General features: G+C 40.5%; 1 protein-coding gene across 1 annotated transcript in view; it reads right to left on the bottom strand.

Annotated features, from left to right (window-relative positions):
* Nucleotides 1-24,418, bottom strand: part of sema3aa (sema domain, immunoglobulin domain (Ig), short basic domain, secreted, (semaphorin) 3Aa) — a 93,155-nt gene that overhangs the window by 36,667 nt on the left and 32,070 nt on the right. The window contains exon 2 of the mRNA XM_074697746.1: nt 4,583-5,147. Coding sequence (XP_074553847.1) covers nt 4,583-4,688 — 106 coding nt within the window. The 5' untranslated portion in view covers nt 4,689-5,147. The remainder of the gene's footprint in view (nt 1-4,582; nt 5,148-24,418) is intronic.

A 24,418-nucleotide genomic window follows, 5' to 3' on the forward strand; every position in this document is an offset into this window, starting at 1 on the left:
GGACACTAAGAGCTATTCCAGTCTCAAGGAGAAGAGAAAATCATTAACTTCTGTGATCATACTTCTGTCCCCATGAAGCCGGATCCTTTTAGCTGAATGTCTAACTGACCCCAGTGGGAAATCATTTACTTTTCACTTGCTGCGCCAGTCGTCCCATGAGGGGTCATTTTCTCTACCTGCTGCTATTTCTCAGTCGTTCTACCTTTCAAACTGCTCACTCTGCAGTCGTTCGACTGTCCTTTCCGGCAGAAGAGAAGCTCTTTCTTCCCTGACTTGTCGTCCCCTGAGGCGTGTCATCAGCATTCATTTAAGGCTGATTTCATGGCTTCCTGCTCAGATGCTCTGTGTTTATTTGACTTTCCAAAGGCTCGCCTTGTTTGGGAACTGCGCTACACCTGGGCTCGATGCTTGTTTGACTGTCCTTCCCAGGAGGATTCCTCCTTGTCGTTTATTTGACTTAATTACCATGCCTACTTCTCACAGGGAGAGGGGATGAGCCACACTTCACTTAACAACCAGCCCTCCTTCCTTCGCTGTCGTCTGCTGTACGTCTGCTGTACGTCTGCCAGCTTCTCCTTCATTAAAAAGAGAATCTCCTCCCCCCTCCACAGATGCCCCCACCTTGTCTCCCACCCTCTCAGAGTGGGTGTTGACTGAGAATTGTCCCCCTGACAGGCATCAAATGAGCCAACAAACACCTGTGAGCATTAGACACAAGCACAGGCACAAGCCATTGAGGAAAGAAAAAGAGCACAACATGTCATCATTTCCTCTCCTGACACTGATACTGATATCTGCGCTTAGCATCAGCTAAGACTAAAGATCCCACTGATGCTTGTGTCATAAAGATACTCATTATAAAGGCAAAAAAACAGGACTGCTGACCTGAAATCTGAGGATGACCTCAACTTTTTCCCAGCACAACACCGATATCTTTCTGTCACACTATAACTTTCCTGAAATCACCTTTTTTGGTCTAAGATTAACTGGTTATGGATTTGGACCTGTTACCCTACCAGCAGACTGGCTCATCTTGATACTAATTAGGCAGTGTAAGTGACCAATAGTGATACCAGTATTGATCCCAATACTGGTGTTGGTAATGGTATTGGTTCCTAAAGTGAAAGCAATACTTTGATATGATTTCATTTAGGATTACATAGTATAAAAGATACATGACTATTGTTGATATCAGTAATGTACCAATGCTCATACTACTATAAGCCACGCAATACCAATACTGGTATCAATTCTAATTCTGATTCCTAAACTGGTATTAATATTGGTAAAAAAAAATTGTCACGAGTGTCAGTATTCTTCTTTGATCTCTTTGTAGAATCAACACTTGGTTTTATAATAATATAAGAATAGATACTGATATTGCTCGTGTTCACACTACACTGATACTGATATCAGCATTAATATTACTATCACTTTTTTACAAAAATCTTCTAATAGTAGGAATTTACTGTTATAGTAGTAATACGAACACTAATATAACATGAAATACTTGTATTGACTAACAAAAACAGATAATAATATGGCCTTGTATTAGCAAAGATATCAAATTAAGACTAAGTATAGGTATTGGTATAACTATTAGAATATATTTTTTTAATTTTGATAACCACACAGGTAACTTCCACAAAGACTGTTACCAATACTGGTATCAGTGCTGATAAAGATATCATTATTGGCAAAAGTTTACTTGAAACCCTGAGTAAATCAACAAAAGTAAAGACACTGGCACTGGAATGGCCTCAAAAGACAGATACTGGTATTAAAACTGATTATAGAAATGCTACTAATACCATTGCTGATACCGATAATAAACCTAAAGGTAACACCTGCAGTTCTGATATGAAAATTTTGGCAAAGGTATTGACACTAGATGAACTCTACTTCAAACTTTGATGAATGAATACTTATTTTTTGAGCCAATACTGATATCAAAGTGTTGTAGGTGTTTTAATTATCAGTTAAAGAACTGCTCCATTTCAGACCTCTTTTAAAATCATACTTAGGTTATCATACACTTATAGAGCAACTCAGGCTAAAGGCAGTTGGAAATCACAATTCTTTAAAAATTCAAAATTTTTCTTCTTTGTTTTTTTTTATTTTTTTGAGAAAAAAAAAGTCAAAATCACAAAAAAAAAATAAAAAAAACAAACAAAAAAATGGCTAAAAAAATAAAAAAATATTTTTTTAAGGGGTAGTGGGGGCGGGTGGAACTGATACTGACAGAAAATACCAATATTGATACTTAGACCTGTACTGGCATTAATTGTGTCCTACAGTTTGTACAGTACATACCCACACAATGCTATGTACACATTCAAACAACAGCACAAGCTACCAGCAGTTGGTGATGATGCATAAATATAAAAACACTGATCCAACAGCGCAAAAAAATATGCAGATTTGTGAGTTCATGCCTACTTGCACGGCCCCACGCACAAAACCAGGTGTCTTATTATATGAGTGCAAGCCAAACCTGACACATTCTTGCCTCTCTAAAACACACAAAACCCAGCACACTGAGACACCACTTACAGTCGAAAGGCAGGAAATCACAAGAGAGGGTGTTGAGTCCTCACACCAAGATGTGGCAAGAACATTTACACACACACACAAACACACACACACACATAAAAAAACAAGCAGGCTTTGATGTACTTTTAGCAAAAATAACTGTACATCCACAAAAGTACATCTTCCAAGACAGCACGTCTTCCAGCAGACCTGTCTTGCTGGTTTTGACGATGCACATCCATCACTCGAACAGTCGCTCCACACAGACTTTGATGCTCGATGACATATCTCTTGTCTCAAATTGTTGTCAGCTACGTGTTTTCTTGTCAGACTACACAGTGGAGAGGATCACAAAAGGGGGCAGGAGGGAACTATATTCACATTCTTTTAACAGATGGCTGCGTAAAGGAGGGATGACATTTTCCCATCATGCCTAGAGGCTCCTGTTTCGTGTGAACTGATATAATGGAGCCCGAGGGATGAGTGACTTCTTGCAGGTAAGTTCAGCCATGATTCAGTCCAGATATATTTTGTCTGCATGGTAAATGTATGTCATCACTTTTTAAAATGCTCCTCTCCCAGTGCCATCGCTGAAGAGGCTGTTCAGCTCCATGCTAAGAGCTGAAGCTTAAAGTCACACACATTTTTATTTTAGATTTAGAATATAAACAATCACCATAAACACTTTGAAATTGAAAGGGTGATAAAAGAAAATATACTGCGCCACAATTACAACTTGCACTCAAGCTAAAATATAAGCATGTCATATAGCAGGCCTCTAAACATAAGTTATGGCAAAGGCTCAGCTAAAGATAGAAAATAAATTTGAGTGACAAATATGATATTTGCTCCTGTCAAAAAGCAAAGAAATCAGGTTTTTTTCCCTCACGATGGATTGAAATTGTCCAGGGAGCCAAAGCTTTTGGGTGACAGTCAACCACACACTCATGTTTTTGGCTGCAAAGGGACGGCAAATCAGCCCGTTCGTAAATTTTCAGAGGGCATGTTTTACGAGAGAGGCAGGACAAAAATAAAGAATCGTTGGACCACACTCCCAGCCGTATACTTTGGGTCATGTTTTAGGACAAAGAACCACAATAGCCTACCATCACTGACATTAAAGAGGGGGAAAAAAAGCCTCCCAAAATATGGCAAAAATGCTGCCAGTTATTTCTAGCTGAGATGAAAAGTCTGCTATTACGAAGACCCTGATTTAGTGGAGGGTGTGAGAGAGGAGTCGAGACGTAGAGAGAAAGAGAGAAAGAGGGAGAAGGAGGAGGAGAGGAAGAGCCGGCGTTCCGCAGTCTACCCTCAAAATAACACAGAAGGAGAGGGAATAACATGTTTGCTTGTATACGTCAAAAACTTACACGTGCATGGTATAAAAAGGCACAAGAGACTCCCTTTCATTTTCTACAAATGTATTCTGCCGCACTGAGAATTTTTAATGCTTGCATAAAATCAGCATGCACATATAGTTTCCATTTAAAAGAAAAAACTCCAACTGTTGGATCCATTTAGTTTGGAGTCATAGGAAGTTGTGAAACCTGCAAAGCCCCTTACAGAAAGGCTCTGTGTCATGATGGAAGTGGACTTTTTGGGACAGGAGCCATCATAACAGAGGCTCTTATGCCGGTTCAGAGCGCTTAACAGGGCTGTACAGTGCTATAAGAAGAGGAAAACTGGCAGAGGGGCCAATATATACATTAAACTCCAGGCAAGAGGCTTTTCGTCAGCATATGGAAACAATCTGACAATTTGTAAGAAGAATAGTGAATTCTAGGAGCAAGTGTGAGAGACGGAGTGAGTTAATGAAAGAGGCAAGAGAGACAGGAGGTTAAGCAGAAAGGAGTTAGATGCTGTGTGTGCTGACCAAGAGAAAGAGTGAATGAAGAATCACAGAGGCAGAAATAGGTTCAGAGAAATGGCAAGGATGAATAGAAAAGAAGGAAAGAGCACCCACAGGCAAGAAACTCGACAAGCTATTTAAAAGCAACCACAGTGGTCTGGTATAACCTGGAGTCAGGGGGCAAACAGAGAGTGCGCTTACCCTTGTATGACAGCTTTAGTCTGGGTACATTGTGCTTGGGCTCATCACCTCTTCCCGCCTGCACCGCCCCGCACAGCAGCACTACAATCCCAAACAGGTAATCCATGGTGCTGGAGCGCTGCTGCCGGCCGGCCTCCAGACCAGGGGGGCACTCGCACCCCAACCAGTGCCCAGAGATGAGCGTCTCCTGCTGGGGTACGCTGAGCCTGGAGCGTCCCCTGAAAGTGGAGGTTCCAGGGAAGAGGGGGAGGGAGAAAAAATCCTGGTTGTGAGGTGTGCTTTCTGTGGAGTGAGGTGGGTGCTGCTCACATGGCTCCCCGTGTGGAGGTCCGAGGCTTTATAGTCCCTCTGGTTTATCTCTTCTCTCCCAGGTGAAGGCTCAGCAGGACCTCAGCTTGAATAAGATGAGAGCCTGCTTTAAAAGGTAAATCAGATCACTTAGTCCACAATAGTGAGGCTGTCCTTTACTGGAGAGTATTTTTTCCTTCTTTCTGTCTTCTGGCTTCTTCTCTTTGAGCAGACACTCACAGCAAACCCTCTAATCCTTGTGTGCGGCTCCACCAGACTGCCAGAGAGAGAAAGAGAGAAAGAGAGCTTCACCATCCAAGGAAAGAGAGGGGAGGGGAGGGAGAGCCACTGAGAGAGACAGAGAGAGGGAGGAGGGGGGCGGGATGACAAGAGAGCCGTGATAAAACCAGTAAAGTGGAGTAGAATTAGAGTGGATCATAAGGTTTATATAGTTTTGTCTCTTCCGCTTTTATTTCCTGATGTGTTAGTCATCAGCTGACCTTTTCCTTTTTTTTTTTTATTACTCAACTCTTCTCATCTGTCCACAGCAAAAACAGTGGGGAACTAGAAAATCACTCAGAGAGCATATTGTGACAGAACACTTTAGTCCTACTTTAATGTTATACTCCCTTTCAGCAGACTGTCTGCTACAATTTGGTGTTAGTTGCAGGTTTGTATGATAATTTGTTACCTGACAGTGTTATAAACTATGATGACCCAGTACATATATCATATTCTGGATCTTAGTATCCAGAATATTGCCAGGATCTGGATCATACTTTTACATTTGTCAGAAATTATGGTGATCTTGTCTTGTATTGTTTTGCAAAGCAATCCGACCATTTATCATGGAGTTATATACACGTATGGTGAAAATAGCCCTATCTCACAATGATAAAGAATCCTTTAAAGAAATCCTGGATCCAGACTGTGATCCGAATCGCCTTCAAAATTTAATCACTTCTTTCTTATTTCATTTTGAACATTTCCTGAAAATTTCATCAAGATCCATTCGTAATTGTTGAGTTATGTTGTTCACAGACAAACAAACCCTCAACTCTCAAACTCTCCTTGGTGGGGGTAAAAAATCTTTCTCCTGTTTTTTAGAAGTCGTCCCAGACTTAATTTTTCTTTTATGAATTTGAAGAACCAGAACCATCTTTGCTTTGTTATTCACTATATGCTACACATCAGCATGGCTGTTGCTCATCGATACCAGGGCTGCAAAGTAAGAGTAAATGGAAGGAATTAATCAAGGTCCACTCAGTTGTTGTTGCTGCTCTGACACTTCCAATCATATTACAACGCATTCCTAAGCATATCTTTATTTTTTTTTTAAAAACTTAATGGTATTATTGTGATTTCCGCCCTTTGACTGAATCAAACATAGATGTAGACTTGGTGTGATCAGCTTTATTAGTGAGATTAGTGCCACCAATTAAGATGCATTCAGTAACTATATTAGAAAACTGCCTGACTACCTCAGCCTAATTCTCAACAGACAAAGGTTTGGAACCCCCCAGGGCCTCGAGGCAGCAAGAAAACAGCTGAAAAAGCTCATGTCAGTCAAGTCATACCTTAAGAATAAACATTTTTAACTTCTATGGAATCATAATGGAAAACCCACCCCTTGTGCAGTGCTAATGATCAGTGCTCAGGTACATATTCAGGCTGAATGTGTCCATTGTACCAGTCTGCCAATGAGGATCTCTTGGCTTTTGGAATCCAGCCTGAAGTGGACACTCTACACTCTGCAGAGGCTTCATTTATGTAAATACTATGGATAGCAACACAATTAAACATTGTCAACCTCAACAGCTAGGTTAAACTAATTCATAACCATAATAATATAGTTACAGGTCAAAAATGCCAGTCATTCCTTGTGTCTGCTATAAAATTTCTGGAAGGGGTACTGTGCTTTTATAAGCTTTATATCATCCCTTTGGAACCCCTGTAGTAGCTGTATATAATTCAAATTTTATAAAACAAAATCTACTTTTGTTTTAGAAAAACGTTTTTTCAGTCTCTATTTGAACCACTTAATTTTAGGCCCTGTCTCTTTAAGGCTCCCTGCTCCACAAACCCCCTTCCTTCTGATTTGCCAGTCCTCTGGAGGCCTGCTGACAGGGGCAGAGCTATGGGCAAACCTTGGTGTGTGAGGCCCGCCCCTTCAGAGTGTCATCATTTCAATAAGTCTTAAATTTCAATTCAAGCAACTCAAAAATTGATTAAAGCTAATCCAGAATATTTAATCACAGATTTTTTGGGGGGAAAACTTTAAGGTTTTTTTTAATACCTGCTTTCAATGTTTAGATTTGGTTTGTTTCCAGAAACAACTCCTAAAGCTTTAATTTGTTAAAAAAAGAAACATTTCATGTCAGAATGAGAAAATATTTTTACTTTTGCGCTCAGGTTTTTGACAAGCACTCTAAATTTTTACTGCATTTTCATCCTCTGCCAGTCTTGATCTGCTGAGTGAATAAGAAAATGGACCGGATGATATGGCTGAAGGAAACAGCCATGGTCTTGGGAAATTTAGGAGAAATAAATCAGATCCAGACAAGACAAAACAACAGTCTAATTCCTCTAACAGACGTATCTTGTATATCCTGAAGGAAAATTACATGAAAAGGTCTGACTCTATTGTTCAAAGAGCTGGCGTATGAATTCGTCACACTTGTTTTCTCCAGACCAGGATATCATTTACATTCTTGAAGAGTGTTATTGGGATTATTCTACATAAATCCAGGCACGATTTTCCCACAGAGAGTATAGATTTTGAGAGTGTTTCGGACATATCCAGATGAAGTCTGTCAGTTGAGGGGAACACATGCTGGTAGTTAACCTGTATAGTCTGAGACGGATCCTGTATCTGGAGAAGTCATTCCCATCAGCGAGGCGGGTCAACAACACCCCCCACCTCCCCCTCCTGTAAACCCCCACTCGCCCCTGCAGGTGTTTGTGTGTGTGTAAACCTCCTGCTTCCTTTCACAGTGTGACGGAGCAGTGGTGAGGCGATAAAAGCTTTGATAAACACGAGTGCTGATGTGTCAACTCACGCACCTCGAGACACTAAAAGAAAACAACCTGAGAAGTGGGCGGGTGTAAGGTGACCATGTTAAGAGTGGATGTTGTGATATAAGGGCACCCCTATATTCAAGCACTCCCACTGGAGCCCTAAAGTAAAACTAATGCTGCTGTCGTGTACACGAGTTTAGACTTGTATTTTAGGTGTTTTATGCTCAATAAATAGACACGCTAGTTTTTTCAGACATGACTGTGTACTAATTTTTCTGTTGAAAGAAAAATAAAAGTTGGAATGTGGGACGTGTTTCCTTGGAGGGGGACCATTTTACTGAGACTTATATCTTATTTTTACGGTTTTGGCAATCATCCCTTGTAGTTAAAATAACATTGTTATCCTGGAGTTGTTTTACTGATATAGAAAAAGAGTTTTATACAGTTCAACAAAAATTTAAGAAACATGTTTCACTATCAAACATGAGGGTGAAATGTGACCTTTTATTTAAACTAGCCATGCTGCCAATCAGAGCTTAGCAAACCCTGGTTGCATAAGGTAGGACGTACTAATATTTCAGAGAGTATTCTGTTTCAGGTTTACCTCCATATAAAATAGTTTATTTGATCTAACTCAACAGCTGACTTGTTTATGACTTGATTTAAAGCCTATTTGTGCTCATATTTCTTGCCTCACCGGATTCTATGGCCTGTTAAGCATATTCTCAGATCTCAGCAACTCACAAAGCGCGGTTAATTCTGTCACTACAGCTAGAAACTACAGCTAAATGTTTAAAGCAGAACAGAGCTCTAAAAGGGAGAAGAAATTACCAACAAGTGGAAATTGATGCACTAACTTTCTCGAGCACTGAACTCACTGATGACTGATGTGGCAAGACATTTTTAAAGTTCTGTTCCAAACAAACTGATTTGCATAAATTTAGTCTGACCAGCAGACTACTTGAAAAGTCTGTAAACTCTAAGAAACAGTCCGAGTAGCACATTTGAACACTGTTATATACAAGATCAGGGAACTGATGTTAAATTGATTTGCTGAGTATGCCTTAAGTTAGCAGAGCTAGCATCTCCAGCATGTAGGCCTACTCGGAGCTTAGCATCCACATGGTATAGTGATTATTGGTAACACTTTACTTTAGAAGTCTGCAAATTTCATCACATTTAGGTAATAATTAGACAAAGTTTTTTCTTATTTCTTAGAAATTAGCACATAAATTCTTTGGAATTATGTCGAAATTTATTGTCAGAAGTCATAATTAGTAGGTTACAAGTTTCTTTGAAATTTACACCAAATTGCAAGGTTAATATATCTAAATAATCTATTTGAAATTAAATCACAACCCACCACAAAATGTTTTTAGAGGTATCCCAACGTTTCTGCTATTTTCAGATAAGCGGGTGATAAATCACGGCTTAGTTCTTGAATACAGAAGTTAGGTTCATTGTTTCCCAATAAGCAGTTGATAGTTTGCTATTTGTTGTTTAATTTCACCAAGTTCTTTAGTACCGAGTTTGTTGATATGCATAATCGAGATCACATGCAAAATGATGAACCTTTATGATTAGGCCTTAAATGTTTTACACGATACAACTGAAGGCTTCAGATGTGATATTCACCAAGAGTGGGGTTGTAAATTGGCCTTACCTGATTGTGATAGACACTGTGAGTACAGGCACACTGCAAAACAGAATCTGGCCAGAAGTTATGTGCTAATTTTCACCAAATTCTCATGAAATTTTAGGGGCAACTTCAAAGAAATAAGAAAAAACGTTGTCTAATTATTCCCTAAATGCAATGAAATTTACCAACCTATAAAGTAAAGTGTTACCTAGTTATTTTACAATTAACAAAACACAACCAACACCCAACTGAATCGCCACTTTCTGGATTAAAACATTGCCAAAATTACAACACACTACAAGACTCCATCTGTCATCTGTGCATGTTTACATCCAGGTGGTAGAACAATCACACCTCTTGCTTTAAGAATCTGATCAATAATAGCAGAGAATTTAATAATTTTGTCCTTCTCCTGGTGAAACAACAATTTAGATTCAACTCTCTGAACTTTTTAAAATCTACAACCTAAGTATTTTACTTTTTGTGAGCGTTTCAGTGAATGAGCTCTTCATTACGCTTGCTTGAGTTGTTTTGAGTGAATCTTACTGAGTGCCATGTCCTCAACTGTGGCGCCCATGTCCTCGTATCTCATCGCCCCTTTAGTCCAAACAGGCTTTTTAGCTGTTCACCCACAACAAAAAGATGTGCGGACAGACACGAAACCACCCTCAGCCTCTTTCCATCGACCTTTCACTCCCTCCTCTGCCCCGATCAGCCGCCTTCCTCCCATTTATCTGTGACATGGCTCCCTGCATCGATCCTCACCGGGCGATGAGATGTGCTGGGACACGCCATTACAGCTCGCCCTTTAGGGAGTGCAGCAACAGTGCGGCCTATCCCTGTCGATCTATTTGAGACACCCGGAGCCGCTGCGGCCCTGAGTAATGACGACTTAATAAATGGTGACACGCCGTTGGCGGTGGAATGAGATGCCCATTGACAAGGAGCTTCCAGAGGCTTTCAGCGCCTGCTGGTAAAAATAGAAGTGGACACGAGACACCCTGCTTATGAGGACGCAGTGGACAGGGGAGAGGCGTCAAACGAATCCTTGTGTGTGTTTGTGTGTGTGTGGCGGGTGTCAGTGTGCTGTTACTGATATGATGGTGTATCTTCATCCGGTTGGAATGGGAAGTTAATGTTCTGCGTATGTGGGAGAAAACGATTAAGGCAACATGAGTCCTGATGTCTGTTTTACAGGGAACATCGGAAATGTCCCACCCTGAACTTCGCCCACGCTGACCTTTGATCTTTCCTGTCCTTGGGCACGTTGTCCAGCCCATTTCCCACCTAACCCTGTGTTTCAGAGGCCACTGCGAGAAAAGCTTAATCTATTACTTCTTTGATAACTGATGTATGAAGTTCAAGGTGAAAACTGTCATCACTTCCTTTCTGCCACTGGAGTTCATGTTTTTTTTTCTCAGTTCCTGTTCCCACATGGAGGGTCAAAGGCGACTCCTTACTCAGCACGCGAAATATCCAGGAAGTATGGTTGAGGAAGGGCTGGAGATAGTCGGGAAAAATGGGTGGAGGGATGGCAGCAAGAATTGGTTGTGATGATGTTTTGGGGTTGTGAACTGATAGGCAAAGCTGCTTATCTGCAAAATAAAAGTAGTGACTATTTTGTACACATGAACCTGTAAAAGCTGCAGTAACAGATGAACAGTGAAGCTGTTAAACCTTTGCACATGGACGAGTTTACTGACAGTTTTTATTGCAAAAGGGAGGATACGAGGAGGCACATAAGTTGTGGAGATTATTGTGTTGCTGTGAACTTTTTCCCCTCATACCAGGCTGTAAAAATAGAAGATTACCACATATATCAAGGCCTGTGAAAGTATTATGACAAATTAAACGGTTACCTTAATGCGTAGGCAAAAACCTTTCTGTGCTTTCTGTCATTGGTGTAAGTCTGTAAACCTGCCTGTGTCTGTGAGAGCCATGTAATAAGCTATATATCAGAGTATATGTAGCCTGAAAGTATGTCTCTGTAAGCGTGTGAAAGTGTCAGGTCGGCTTCCCAATAATTTAAAATCCAGACAGAAACTTTAAGCTGAGAAGACATCTGGAAAGTGATGGAAAGGTTTGTCATGACCTGTGTTTTTTCCTCATTCAGGGTAAAGTCCTCACAAAAAAAGATTATAAAGTTTCATCCCTCATGATCTACGAGTCAAGTGCACCCACCTGTTTTTACTCTTCATGTTTTTTTCCTTCGTCTTACTCTGCAAACAAAGTGGCAGTTGCATTAAAAATCCATTGTAGAGCTCAGTAACAATGCTCTCTCTGCACTAGAAGAGCCGCCAAACCCCAGAGGAGGGAAATGGAAGGTTTCCCTCCATTACATCGCTTCTCAAAAGGTCAGAGGTCAGCCTCCAGGTTTACAATGGGGTCACGCAACCCCGAGCCTGTGCAGAGGACAGAGTTTGGGTAATACCTCTTAACAAAGCCTAACACATGCACAGTTACGCAGTTTCATGCGTGTACATTCGGGTTTCCGTATCCACTCAAGACAAGTACGGGAATGAGGGAGATAAATAAACAAAAGTGGAACCACATTGCACCATGGGAGAAAAAGCTCCAGCAAACTCTGACATCTGTTGCAAAGAGGGAGGGATGAAGGGAAGTTGTTGGGTGTGTTTATTCTTTGCTGATACATTTCCATCCATCGTCTGGTGACGGAAGTCTCCCGTGGAGCTCTGCCGCACACAGATGTGTCCGCTCTGCTCAGAGGATGACGGCGGTACTCGGCAGATCAGGAAGCGTTTACAGGAAGCCAGGAAATTTGACTGAAACGTAACACTGATTCATAAAATCTGATCATTTCCTGCTGACGCTCGTGCAAGGGGGAAGGAGGATGGGGGAGTTGTTTGTGTCTTACATCAGCTGGCGTGCACTTGTTGGGAAACAACTGAACTATGTCCAGGGCAGAGGAGTGATCTCTTTTTCTGATGTAAATTATAGGCGTACACACTCCATGTGAACTAACAGACTCTGAACAATACGAACAACACACGAACGACTGAGTGGGTTTGGCCTCCAGGATGAAAGACTTCAAACTCTCTTTAGTCCAAAAGGAGCTCATCATGAGGCACCAGTGGTGCGGAAAGGACCAGAAGAAATCCTAAAGTGAGGGGGGCGTGGACTAATCCAGGAGCAGAGAGATTTCTTTACCTTGTATGTATATGTAAATGCAAAACACATCAAAAGTGAATGGAGGTCTGTAGGGGGAGGACTTAGGTCCAGAGACAGGCTGTGACAATAGTAAAGGAGCCCATTATTCCCTCTTTAAGGACAGATCAGGAGCTCAAAGGCCTTGGAAAGATCTTCTAACCTTTACCCCTGCCTGCAATGTACACCCACAGTTACAGAAATACAACATCTGGAAGATACCTTGGAGAAAATTGGCTTTGCTGTGAGACTTCTGGAAAACATGAGAAGCCTAAATCCCAATGTTAAAAAACAGTAGGGTCAGCTTAACAAAAGCCTGAATCTGATGCTCTCGTCTACTTTCTTAAAGCTCATATCTGAGTGAAAAAATAGTGCCAAGACAACAAAAGAAAAATGTATGCTCATTTAATATATATTCAACGACACACTAAAAAAAAGTTAGGATCAGCGTTTGTTTACAACTCTTCTTTATAACACTCTGTGAATGTCTGGGAAACCAGGGGGCCAGTTTCTGGAGTTTTGATAATAAAACGCAAAGTTCACTTTGCCATATTTTTCTTATGTGACACACCAAATATTTGTTAAGAGTGGCAAGGCAGGCCTCTTCCACCACTGAGCCACGCTGTTGTATCAAGTGCACTTTGTGGTTTGGGATTGTCCTGTATAACACAAGCAAGGTCTTCATTGGCGGTGTATTGTCCAATATCAATGGTGTCTTTCCATATGTGTCAGCTTATCATGCTAATAACAATGACAAGCGGGTTGACCCCTCTCATCTTCAGGCTGAAGGGCGTGATGTCCATGGTTTTCAGAAAAAATACATTTAGGATTTTAAGAATTTTAATTTTAAGGATTTTAAGAATATCACATTTAGGTTAGTCAAATCACTGGGCAGTTTTTTCTGTGCTGAATCCACCTTAAACTGACTTGAAGTCAGAAATCCTGAACATTTCTGGACTCTTCATATGATGCAGTTCTGACCTGCTTTTGTGGATGCAGCAACAAACTACGTGTACAGATTTTTGAAAGCTATTTTCAGCCCATGCAGTGACTTCTACTACAGAGTCGGGTCTGGACTTGAACACTGTTTTGCCTCAGAGCGAAAAGATCGCCATTCATTATTTTATGTTTACCAACTTTTTGCTCACACAGTTTCTCACAGAGTGGTGAAGCTCTTCCTGTCTTCATTTCTCAGACACCAAGCCCCTCTTGTTATACCTCTGTAGCAAGCTTTCACTACTAATTCTCACAAGTACTCACAACTTTACACACTTTCAGTGTTTTGTTGTCCATTTCCTAATTTTTTTTTTTAAACACAACAAAATATTTATTTTTTTTAACATTTAAAATTTATAAATCATGGTTTAATTTCTTGGCACAATTTTACAAAAAAATAAAAGGTTTCAATGATTTTCAAACCAATACATTTTTTTTCAACATTTATCAACATTTTACACAGCTCATAATTCATAACCACAAAATTTCACGGTGTTCCTTCTCCCTAGTTGCTGACTCATTTTATCCTGGCATTCACATTAAGAGCTAAACCTCTTTTATACAGCCTTCAAACAGCTGCACATAAATTTACAAGAACTGCACAACTGGCAAAGTTAAAGAAATATCAATAGTGTTCTTAACATCTATGTGTGGGCTCACGTCAATCATAAACATGACACAAGTATTTGGTTCATAAATTTTTTTTTTTTTTTTTTTTTTTTTTGTTCGATCCATGCAAGAATTTTAAAGATGTTGAGTTTACCATAAGAGATTTGGGAATCCTCGATATTTTGTGAATAATGGTTTGATTCATCACAATGGTTGGACCTTTATTGTAATGCATCTATTGAACAGACAAGAAATACATAAGAAGATCTTTTGGTTTCCACAAATGAATGGAAAAGGCTATGAAAAAACAATTGCGTCATAATTTCCATCAACCGCTCTGTGCATGAGGTATGTAGTCACAAATTCCACACAGATCCCCCAAACACACAACCCAAGTTTGGAATGCTGTTAGTATCAAGTTAGGCACCAACATCTACACCAACTAACACCTTCTGCAACCGTAAACAGCTTGTATATCCATGTCTGCGTCACACGATCCATGAATCCCAGCGAGGAGAAATACGGCTGAAAATAAGACTTGTTCATGAATCTTCCTGCTGGTCCATAAATTTCTCCTGTCAGGAAGAAATTCTCTCAGCACTTCTCCCTCTCTGTACGTCTGTTCGGCTGACGGGGCAGGAACAGTGACACAGCACTCCATCCCCGCTCTTCTATTAAATATTTACACGCTTGTGAAACGTATAAAACTAACCGCCGACGCTCGCATTACCACTTTGGTAGAGGAGTCAGATTTAATACGGCTCACATTCGCTTCCAAGAATATGTGTGTAAAATAAGGAGAGGTAGACAGACAGACAGACGGATGGACACAGAGGGAGATAAATGGGCCCAACTGTTTTCTGACTGCTGTGCACACGTCCAACTGGGATCCTTTTATTTTGGTTCTGTTGCAATTTCTGCATTAAACAAACTCTGAAATCCCACATGAAGAGACAGTTCCCTCATCTCTCTGTTAAACATTTCAGCCAATATTACTTTATACATATCAGACTGAGGAAGTGTGAGCTGAGGGATTGTGAAAGCCCAAGTGTTTCTACCACATTTTCCTTTTCAACAGAATCATAATTCAAAATGTGACGACTATAACTCAGTGGAATTACAGCCAATTACGCTGTCTTTTTCAGAGCAAATTACTCAACAATGTAACGTCTTTCCCCAGTGTCGGGCAGAATGAAAAATGGCAATTTAATTTCCAGCAATTATACTGCAGGAAAAAAGTCTCATGTTTTGTCATGTTAAATACAACCCATTAAGACGTATGGATTAATTATGCTAAATCACAAGAAGCATGTCCTGCTAATCATCATTAGCTTCTTCCTGACATAAATAAATGAGCAGGAAAAGAGACACTTAAGTTCTTTTCTAATTGTGGAAGTGTTTTCACTTCATTTTACACAATTATCAGTGTTTTCTTTTGGAAACAAAATAATTTTGTAACTCCCCGTACTCACCTAATGTTTGTGGGTCAAGCAACCAGTACCAGTGAATGATAAATCCAATGTTAGTTTCAAATTTCATGTTAGTAACAGATACTAGAAGATACCTCCAATATCTGGCAGGTAGTGGGTCGTCTAAGACCTGTGTCATCATCTTACTGTTGGGGCATTTGAGTGTGTGTTAATTTGGCCAGCCTCAGGCATAAGCAGATAAGTGAGTGTCATATAACATTTTCTAATGCATGTATGGAGTTGGGAAGTCACCATGCATGGCATAATTATAGTGTTTGTGTCTTAATTATAGCAAAACCAGAAAAGACCAGAAAATTATCTTATTTAAAGATATTAAAAGACAAAAGTAACTTATGAATTGCTTGCAAAAAATAAAAAAAATGATTGTAAAAAATAAAGAAAACCAAAGAAAAGCCTACTGGGTTAAAAAAAATCACTTTTCAGGTCTTTGAGGATAAAATAGTGTCTCAATTCAGGAAATCAATCAATTAAGTAAAAGTGGATTATTTTTACCCTTAACGAACAGATAGAGCATCGTTGTTATGTTTTCCATATCTTGAAAAAAAGACATCATCTGTAAGAGAAAAAGGCTTGTAGGAGTGTGGTAAGACATTTGTTTGCAAAAATCAGACAGGAACTAGCTTTGATTTCAGTTTTTGCCAGTCATACCAAGAGGTGGAATGAAAAAGCGACAGTAAAAACCAGGAATGCAAAGAGGTGTAACATTTCTGTAAAATTTCAGTAAAGCTTCCTGATAATTTCTATGTGAATTTCAGCTCAGGAATATCAGGAAATTTTTTTAGGATTTTGATGCCGTCCACTGAAATGGGTTTAAAAAAAAAACAATAAATTTATGGGAGAAATTTTAGATCTTTTTTTTTTGTTATCAACTTGATTCAAAAATATTACATTAGACATGTTCGCTTGCATGTCTGCTTATAAAAAATATTAAATGTGTATACATGAACAGGTAAAAAAAAGTTAATATAAACCTCGAAAAATTACCTGAAAATTCCTGTTGATTCTTATTAATTCCTTTTCCACTTTATTTATGGTTTTTCAAATAATAACAATCACAAAGAATAGACACACACACACAAAAAAAAACACACAAAGAAGACAACAACAAAACAAAAAAGCAAATAAACAGGACAAACAAGAGAGAAAAACAAACAAGCAAACAAGAAGAAGAAAAAAAAATTCCCATGGAAAGTTTCTGACTGAAATTTCTTGAATTTTGCTTCGGGAGACTTCCACTAATCTGTGCTGCCTGCCCTAGCACAAAACATCTTGCTCCCGTTGCCCCTCTAACTAAGTCTGATGCAGATCAGCGGCAGACAGACTTAGCCCACCATTTACCCCCCACGTGTCACACATCATGGAGAAGTGTAACAGGTGAATATCCCGCCTTAAACCAGCAATCCATACAAGCTAACAGTGTCAACTCTTCCCTGTCAGTCAAGAAAGCAGGGTTGATGAGTTTTAAGAAGGAGTGCATGAAATAAAAAACCTTGTTGTGGATGCTACAATGATAGAAGAGGATAGAAACACATGTAGACATCTTTCCTGTTTATATCCTGGATAATGATTTGCCTCAGTTAACCTCTGATGCCCTGCAACGTGTCGCTCCTCTGGTTTTCACCACTCTTACAACAAAAACATCATCTTTTGAATATTTTCCGCTCTGTTCTTACATCGGTTCGCTCAACTTCTTGCCAGAATTTTACCAGGCAGCTGGAAGGAAATTCCAGGCAAAGTCAGAGTGAAAGTTTCAGCTGTTTCTGATCACATTTGAAGTCCACCTTTTGGATTTAAGACAGTTTCAAGCATATCTGCACAGCTGGAATAAAAAGGGAGTTGACTTGTTCCCAACTAAAGTATCAGCAAAAGAAGCTCCTGCCAATTCGAAGCATACAGCTAAGAGTATTTGTATTAAGTATCGTAAATCACTGCTCCCAGAGTGCAGAAGAGATATTCCTACAGAAATGATGAATGATACCACTAATTTCTGAGAGGAGAGCCCAGTGCTGATCAAAACCACATGATCTAAAGGATAGGGACGTGAAAGTGAAATTAACATTTAAATCAAGTTGAATTTCTCCTTTCAGTAAAGAAGATCCGCAGCGTGTGGCTGACTCACATATTTCTGTGTTCGCTGTGATTTGCCCCAGCTGTGTGAACAAGCTGACACTTCCCCAGGAAGAAAAAAAACATATCTGGGTTTTTTCACTTGAAGAAAACTCATCGCAGATCCGCAGCTCGACTGGCACCAAACTTCATCACCTTTCATTACCAGACTCTGCTTCTCCTCCACATTAAAGACTCCCCCCAAAACAGAGTTATAGAGCCCATTTTTTTACAACATAATTACCTCCTTTATTTATTGTCTCAGCCTTCTCTCAAGCCATTAGCACAATATTATCAGGTCAAGTTTATCAGGGCCCATAATGCAACCTTTGGGAATGACCTTTGTACCCTCGCCTGTGCGGAGAAAGTGCTTCGTGTCTGCCTCTTTTGAATTTTATGAGATCCTGTGTCATGTAACTCTGAGAACAAAACTGTCATGTTCACTCTATTCATTACTCAATGCAGACAAAGTCCTCATATACAGATAGCTTTACAGCGCTCATATAGGGCCCTGGGCGAATACAAAACATCTGTGTAAACAGAGACTTCTGACAGGCCGCCGCAGTGAGCGATGAGTCCCACCTGTACTGGAGCACAATGTCTCTGGAAAAGTCTGAAATGCTTACGTTTCTTCTTTTATGCAGCCTCCCAACTTAAACCTGCGAGAGGTCGTTCCTCCTAAGAGTAACGACTTAAATGACACACTCTGATTCGACAGGGGATAATTGAAGGACACGCTGCCATCTTAATGAATGATAAATCCTGCCATCTCCTCTCTCTATCACTCCAGTGCAATCACCCTCATACAAATTGATGCTTCACATTGGCTGTCCCTCACATACCTTGTAAATCAAGTGTAATTGACAGACAGAAGTGATGAAATGCAAAGTGGTGCAACTAAATGACTCCATCAGAGCAGCGCTATTTAAAACCTCCTAGGTGAGCAATTATCGTTCGCACTTACTTGGCAAACATCCACAACTGGCAGATACTAAACAGAAAATGTCTGAAGGTGTTCGACAGGTAAGCTAGATACATGTGGCGTTAGGAAAAAAGGGGCAAACAAATGAATGTGACTTGGGGTTGCATTAACAAAGAACTTTTTGATACTTTCTGTGGTCCTAAGGGATGAAAACTGAAGCCAATGGAAAAGTGCATAAGCTTCGGTTCCCTCAGTTTTCACCCATGTTAAAATGTTTTTTTTTTTTTTTTTTTTTTTAGCTTTTTCCTTCATTCAGGGGTTAACATTGAGAAGCCTATCAGAATTGAATACACTGAGGCTAGGTTTTGCATAGTTGTGTTTGCACACCAGGAGACGATAGGTCTGCCACTGCTAGTTTGGTCAAAAGTTGAGGGTGACTCAGCATTTTCAATCTGATGACCACCATCACTTGGCACCTTTTCATAAACCATCTGTTGAGGCTCACTTTTTATTACTTAAATCTTTTATTTTTTGTTTTTAACAATATATGTTTTTGAGATTAAAAAAAAAAAGTAGCTAGCACGCTAACAGCTATCACATTGGCCCTCTGGGATATGCAATCTTTGTATCCTTTTGCTTTTTCCTTTGCTAAGCTAAGTCAAAAAAGTTACCAATGGATCTTCATGAAATTTTCAGTACGGGATCAGGGATTTTTAAAGTATTCTTTATCATTGTGAGATAGCGCCGTTTTCACCATATGTGTATATAACTCCACGATAAATGGTCGGATTGCTTTACAAAAAAATACAAGACAAGGTCACCATAATTTTTGACAGATGTAAAAGTACGATCCAGATCCTGACAATATTCTGGATACTAAGATCTGTAATATGAAATATGTACTGAGTCATCATAATTTTCAACACTGTCAGGAAACAAATTATCGTACAAACCTGCAACTAACACCAAATTGTAGCAGACAGTCTGCTGAAAGGGAGTATAACATTAAAGTAGGACTAAAGTGTTGCGGAGGTCTGCGCTCTCTGAGTGCCTTTTTGGTTTTATTCAGTTAACCTCCCCAACAAAACAGTTTTGGACAATGGTTAGCTAGGTTGCTAGCTGTCCGTTTATAGGCAATAACCAACTAATATCTGGTTTTAAAATAGCGTAACTGTGACTTCAGAGTCTCTCTGAACACTGTCTTCTCTTTTTTTGGAGCAGAACAACAAAGAAAAGTTGAATGTATTTACCACAGGTAATAAATTCAAGCAGTTGAATGATCATATTAGCGTCAAAGCTAACATTGCTTTTTTTTGTTTACACTGACAAGCTCTCTGTTTCTCACAGAAAAACATCATCAACTTATCTCACTATTTGACTTTTTTTTTTTAAATCAAGGTAATGAAAGTTGAACTAAAGCCAGTAAAATGGGTTTATTTTGCTTCACTGATATATGAGCTGATTTTTTTAATGACTTAACTTTAGACTGGACTCTAGTTTTGGAGTGAAATATGGAAACTGCTAAACAGAACCATCTGAAGAAGCCCCACAGAGAATTATCTGAGAGGATGCACCGGCATCTTTGAGATTCCCTCTACTTCCCATGGGAAAGAGCTGTACTTCCAACGACTCATCCCATCCCATCATCTCACACACACACACACACGCAAACACACAGAGAGTCTGTAAATATGAGAAGGAATCCTTTACTTCAAGGCCTTTCTCTGGCTGCCTGCAGACCAAGAGTTGTTCTGCTCAGTGACTCAACTCCCACTATTAAACCAGGGGACACATGGATTCAAAGCACTGTCCACAGGGTGATAAGGTTTTATTATGTCAAATGAAACACCCCATTACTCTTTAATGTCTCATAATAAATGTCTGTAAAGAATGTTGCTTGGAGTTGTAAAGAAAAGACAGTCCAATCAGGGAAAATGACTGTGATGTGGTATTTGAGGACTCTGGTTTCCAGATTTTTACCAGAGAGAATGAGAGGATTTGAGAAAGAGAAGGGTGGGGATATAAATGTCAACATTTGTGTGTGTGTACTACAAGCTTTGTTGGAATAAATAAGTCAGTGTGTCATTTGTATGCTCTGTTTGACCAGGACAGCACAGTCCATCCGGGGCCAGAGAAAAACTCATGGTGCTCATGTGAACAAAAAATGATTTAACAGCCTTACATTTCATAATCTAGACAAGAAGATTAAAAAAGGATTGATGTATGGGGCAATTGTTACACAGTGGTTTGTGTTAAGCTTTTTTTTTTTCTTTGTGCGGAGGCAACTGATACTTATCTAATAGAGTAATCCAAATTTGCACAATATTTTTGCACACATTGCAACACAGAGTACTGTATTGGGACGATTCCCTGGAAATTCTGTTATCACAACCCGTCCAGAAATGAAACCAGGGAAGGATGGACAGTGGGTGGACGACGGAGGGGTTTCTTTTTGTTAGACAGGAGGCGGGGACTTTGTGGAAAAAAAAAATCATTTGTATGGTCCCCCTCCCTCCACCCCACAAGCCGAGGGCTGTCTGGCAGCAGATCAGACTTCTTCCTCTACAGTCGAAGGCTCCCTTTCTCTGACCCGTCATTCCTGACGTCCCAGAGAACTGACGCAGCTACAAAAACAGCCTCTGGTCCTGCTGGTGAGAACTGGGCAAAGATCGCGACTCACATTCTTGAACACACACATACACCATCACAAAATGCAATGACATAGTGACTCAGTGTACTCTGGCTGGCTTTCATTTCAATGGAGAGAGCCAACAGGATGCTGTATGGATGATAAATGACACGACTTAGATATTATGGATGTATAAAGTGACTCAAACAGCTGTACAGCAAATGTTCTGGTAGTGGGTCACACCTTTGAACTTATGCCTTTTGATGACAGTGATTTAAAGAACTGCGACATAGGAGACCACATCAGTCACCTGCGCAGTGAAAGATGCATTGTTCAAATTAGCTGCTTTGAAAAATATGCCCTAAAGCCAAAACTCCATACAAAAAGTCAAATCGCTGCACTCCAGCCAACTTTTTTACACATCTCTGCCTCCAAATGAAGCGCAGACAAAAAAAGAGAACTTTTTTATGTGAGCATGTACAAATGCAGCCACTGTTTGCTCTGATAACATCACAAGTTTCTTAGCAGGTGGCACAGCGGTCCACCAGTCACCTCAGGCAATGGCAGTCATTACGTCCAGTTTTTTCCAGAGCCGGCAGAACGGAACAATGGCAGAGCATCTTATCCCTATGTTTTTCTCCAGGGTGGATTCTAGTTGAATGATGGATGAAGCAGTGTCCTCCTGTTTCCCTCTGATGTTTGGGCTCTGGATTATGCTCCAGCTCAGTGTGGTTTGTTTCTGGTGGATTCTGCTCTAATCTCACGGGCTTCTGTCACACTGCGATGAAAGACGGCCTGTTGGTATTGGCTGTGTGCTGGGGCTGACTCATGGGCACAGGTGCACCGTGATACGACACACCAAATCTTAAAGTGCATTCACGTCTTCTGTTACATTAGAAATTCAAACAATATAAAACACTATGGTGTTCATACAGGAAAAAAAACATGCAGATCAACAGGAATTTTCGGCCACATTCACCCTCATACAAGCACACTACACCTTATTGCAGCAACTCCTCCTTAAATCCTTTAAAAAGAGTGTAGGCTTTTAAAACAAAACCACTCTGTATACTTTGTAGCAGGATTTAACATGTCCACATGTTCCATATGCAGGATTAGCTTAAATCAACAGTCGTCGCAGGAAAAAATGTGGGCAAAACCTACATCGCAGAACATGTTTGAAAAAAAAAAACCCTACCTTTTGAATCATCTGTGATTATCTTCACCAACACTTGAACATACACGCTGCAGCAGGAACAGGAGTTCTTACAGCTCTTTAAATTGACAGTACATCACAAATCCTCAAAGCTTGTGCAGGGAAGAAAAAAAACATACTAAATGTTTTTGTTTTTTATCAAATCATTGTTCTATTTTTGAAGTTCCTGTTTGGTTGCTAATTATTTTCCATTTAGATCAATGATTAAGATTGGCAGTTGGTTAATTACATAAATAATCTAGCAGCAATGCTTGGGACACACATAATCCAACTAGGTGGGTTTCTACAACCTGCTGCTTCTCAGTGTGAAGCCTCTAATCCTGCCAGACAGCTCCCATATCCTCTGTTGGTCAGAGAACAACATGTTTTGATTACAGCCATTGAACGTTACCCTTCAGAACATACATGAATTCATGTCAGGGCGGGGGTTAGTCCTCTAACCGCTGGGGTGTGATGGGTAAACAGTTGCTCTGGTGGTGGTTGGTGGTCCGCAGTGCTCCGTGGTTTACTCGGGATCCGCTTCTCTTGGGAGCAGTCCTGAGGAGGAGGGGATTACCTCAATCCTCTCCCTGCTTCACCCCTTCCAGCTCCACACTTCAGATTCAAACAAAAGCTGAGGGGCTGAGGGGCTGTGGGGCTGTGGGCCTTGGGCCCCTGGCGGGCTGCTAATCCCATTCCAGCTGGACAACAATCCGTCTGGCTGGTGGCCCCCGCGGAGCTGTAAGCCCCCAGTAAGAGGCTTGGAGAAGTCAGACAGCTCATCAAGGATGAGGACTTAATTAGCCTTGCAAAGTCAACCTGGCTAATTGAAAAGATTTGACCGGCCACAGGAGCAGACGAGTGGAAGAGTGCATTTTTTCTGCATTGTTCCAGGTGTTCAGTTGCCAAGCAAAGAAAAATGCCAGGGATGAGGCGTCCCTGCTGCCTCAGTGTTGGCAACGTGAAAAAACGGCCTGCTTGTAAGGTTAATTGGGCTGGACACAGTGCCAAGATAAAGTATGAGGGAACATGTCTTGAAGTGTTTTGCGGGATGTGAGCTTAATCTTTCATGACGGGCTTTATCGACGGGGTGAGGAGTGGAGATCTGGGAGTGATTCTAGATACTTTTTTATGAACACATTAAAAAAAAACAAGACAGGGTGAGTGTGGAGGTGAATCTGACGTTTCTATGTACATTGCATCCATGAACATATGGCTCTAAGAATATTTCTGGTAAGTTTGTATACCCAGGTTGAGCTTATGTCAAAACTCCATCAACACTCAATGGCAGACACAGACACACACACACCTTGTGGAAATAAAACAGAAACTCTCCTGACCCCCCCGTCTCTCTCCACTCTCCATCAACACTCTGTTTAAGCATGCCATCGCCGCTCCGGCATAATGTGTTTAGAAATGTTGCACTCCCTCAACCTCTCCGACTAATGCATTTTGCTACACGACCCCCATCTCTCTTATCCGTGTGTTTGAATACGCCACTTCTCCCAAAACACGGTGTGTTTAAAGAATGCCACACTCAACCTCTCAGGCTCGATCGCTGTAACGTGTTTGAGAGCACAGGCTGCCTCTTTCTTTGTGTAATTTGTTTGACGATGCTCGCCTCTCCGACGCCACTTATACCTAATGTGTTTGAGCATCGACAGAACTGCATTCACACCAGTGTGCTGATGCTCATAGATTATTTCTACATTTAGCATATGACTAATTAAGCTGAAAGCAAAGGGAAAAAATACTACATCAGGAAGCAGCCATTTGTGC

Source organism: Halichoeres trimaculatus, unplaced genomic scaffold (genome assembly GCF_033239565.1).
Source record: "Halichoeres trimaculatus isolate MK-OKI-2021-1 unplaced genomic scaffold, fHalTri1.1 fHalTri1_scaffold_21, whole genome shotgun sequence".
NCBI classification, from domain to species: Eukaryota; Metazoa; Chordata; class Actinopteri; order Labriformes; family Labridae; genus Halichoeres; species Halichoeres trimaculatus.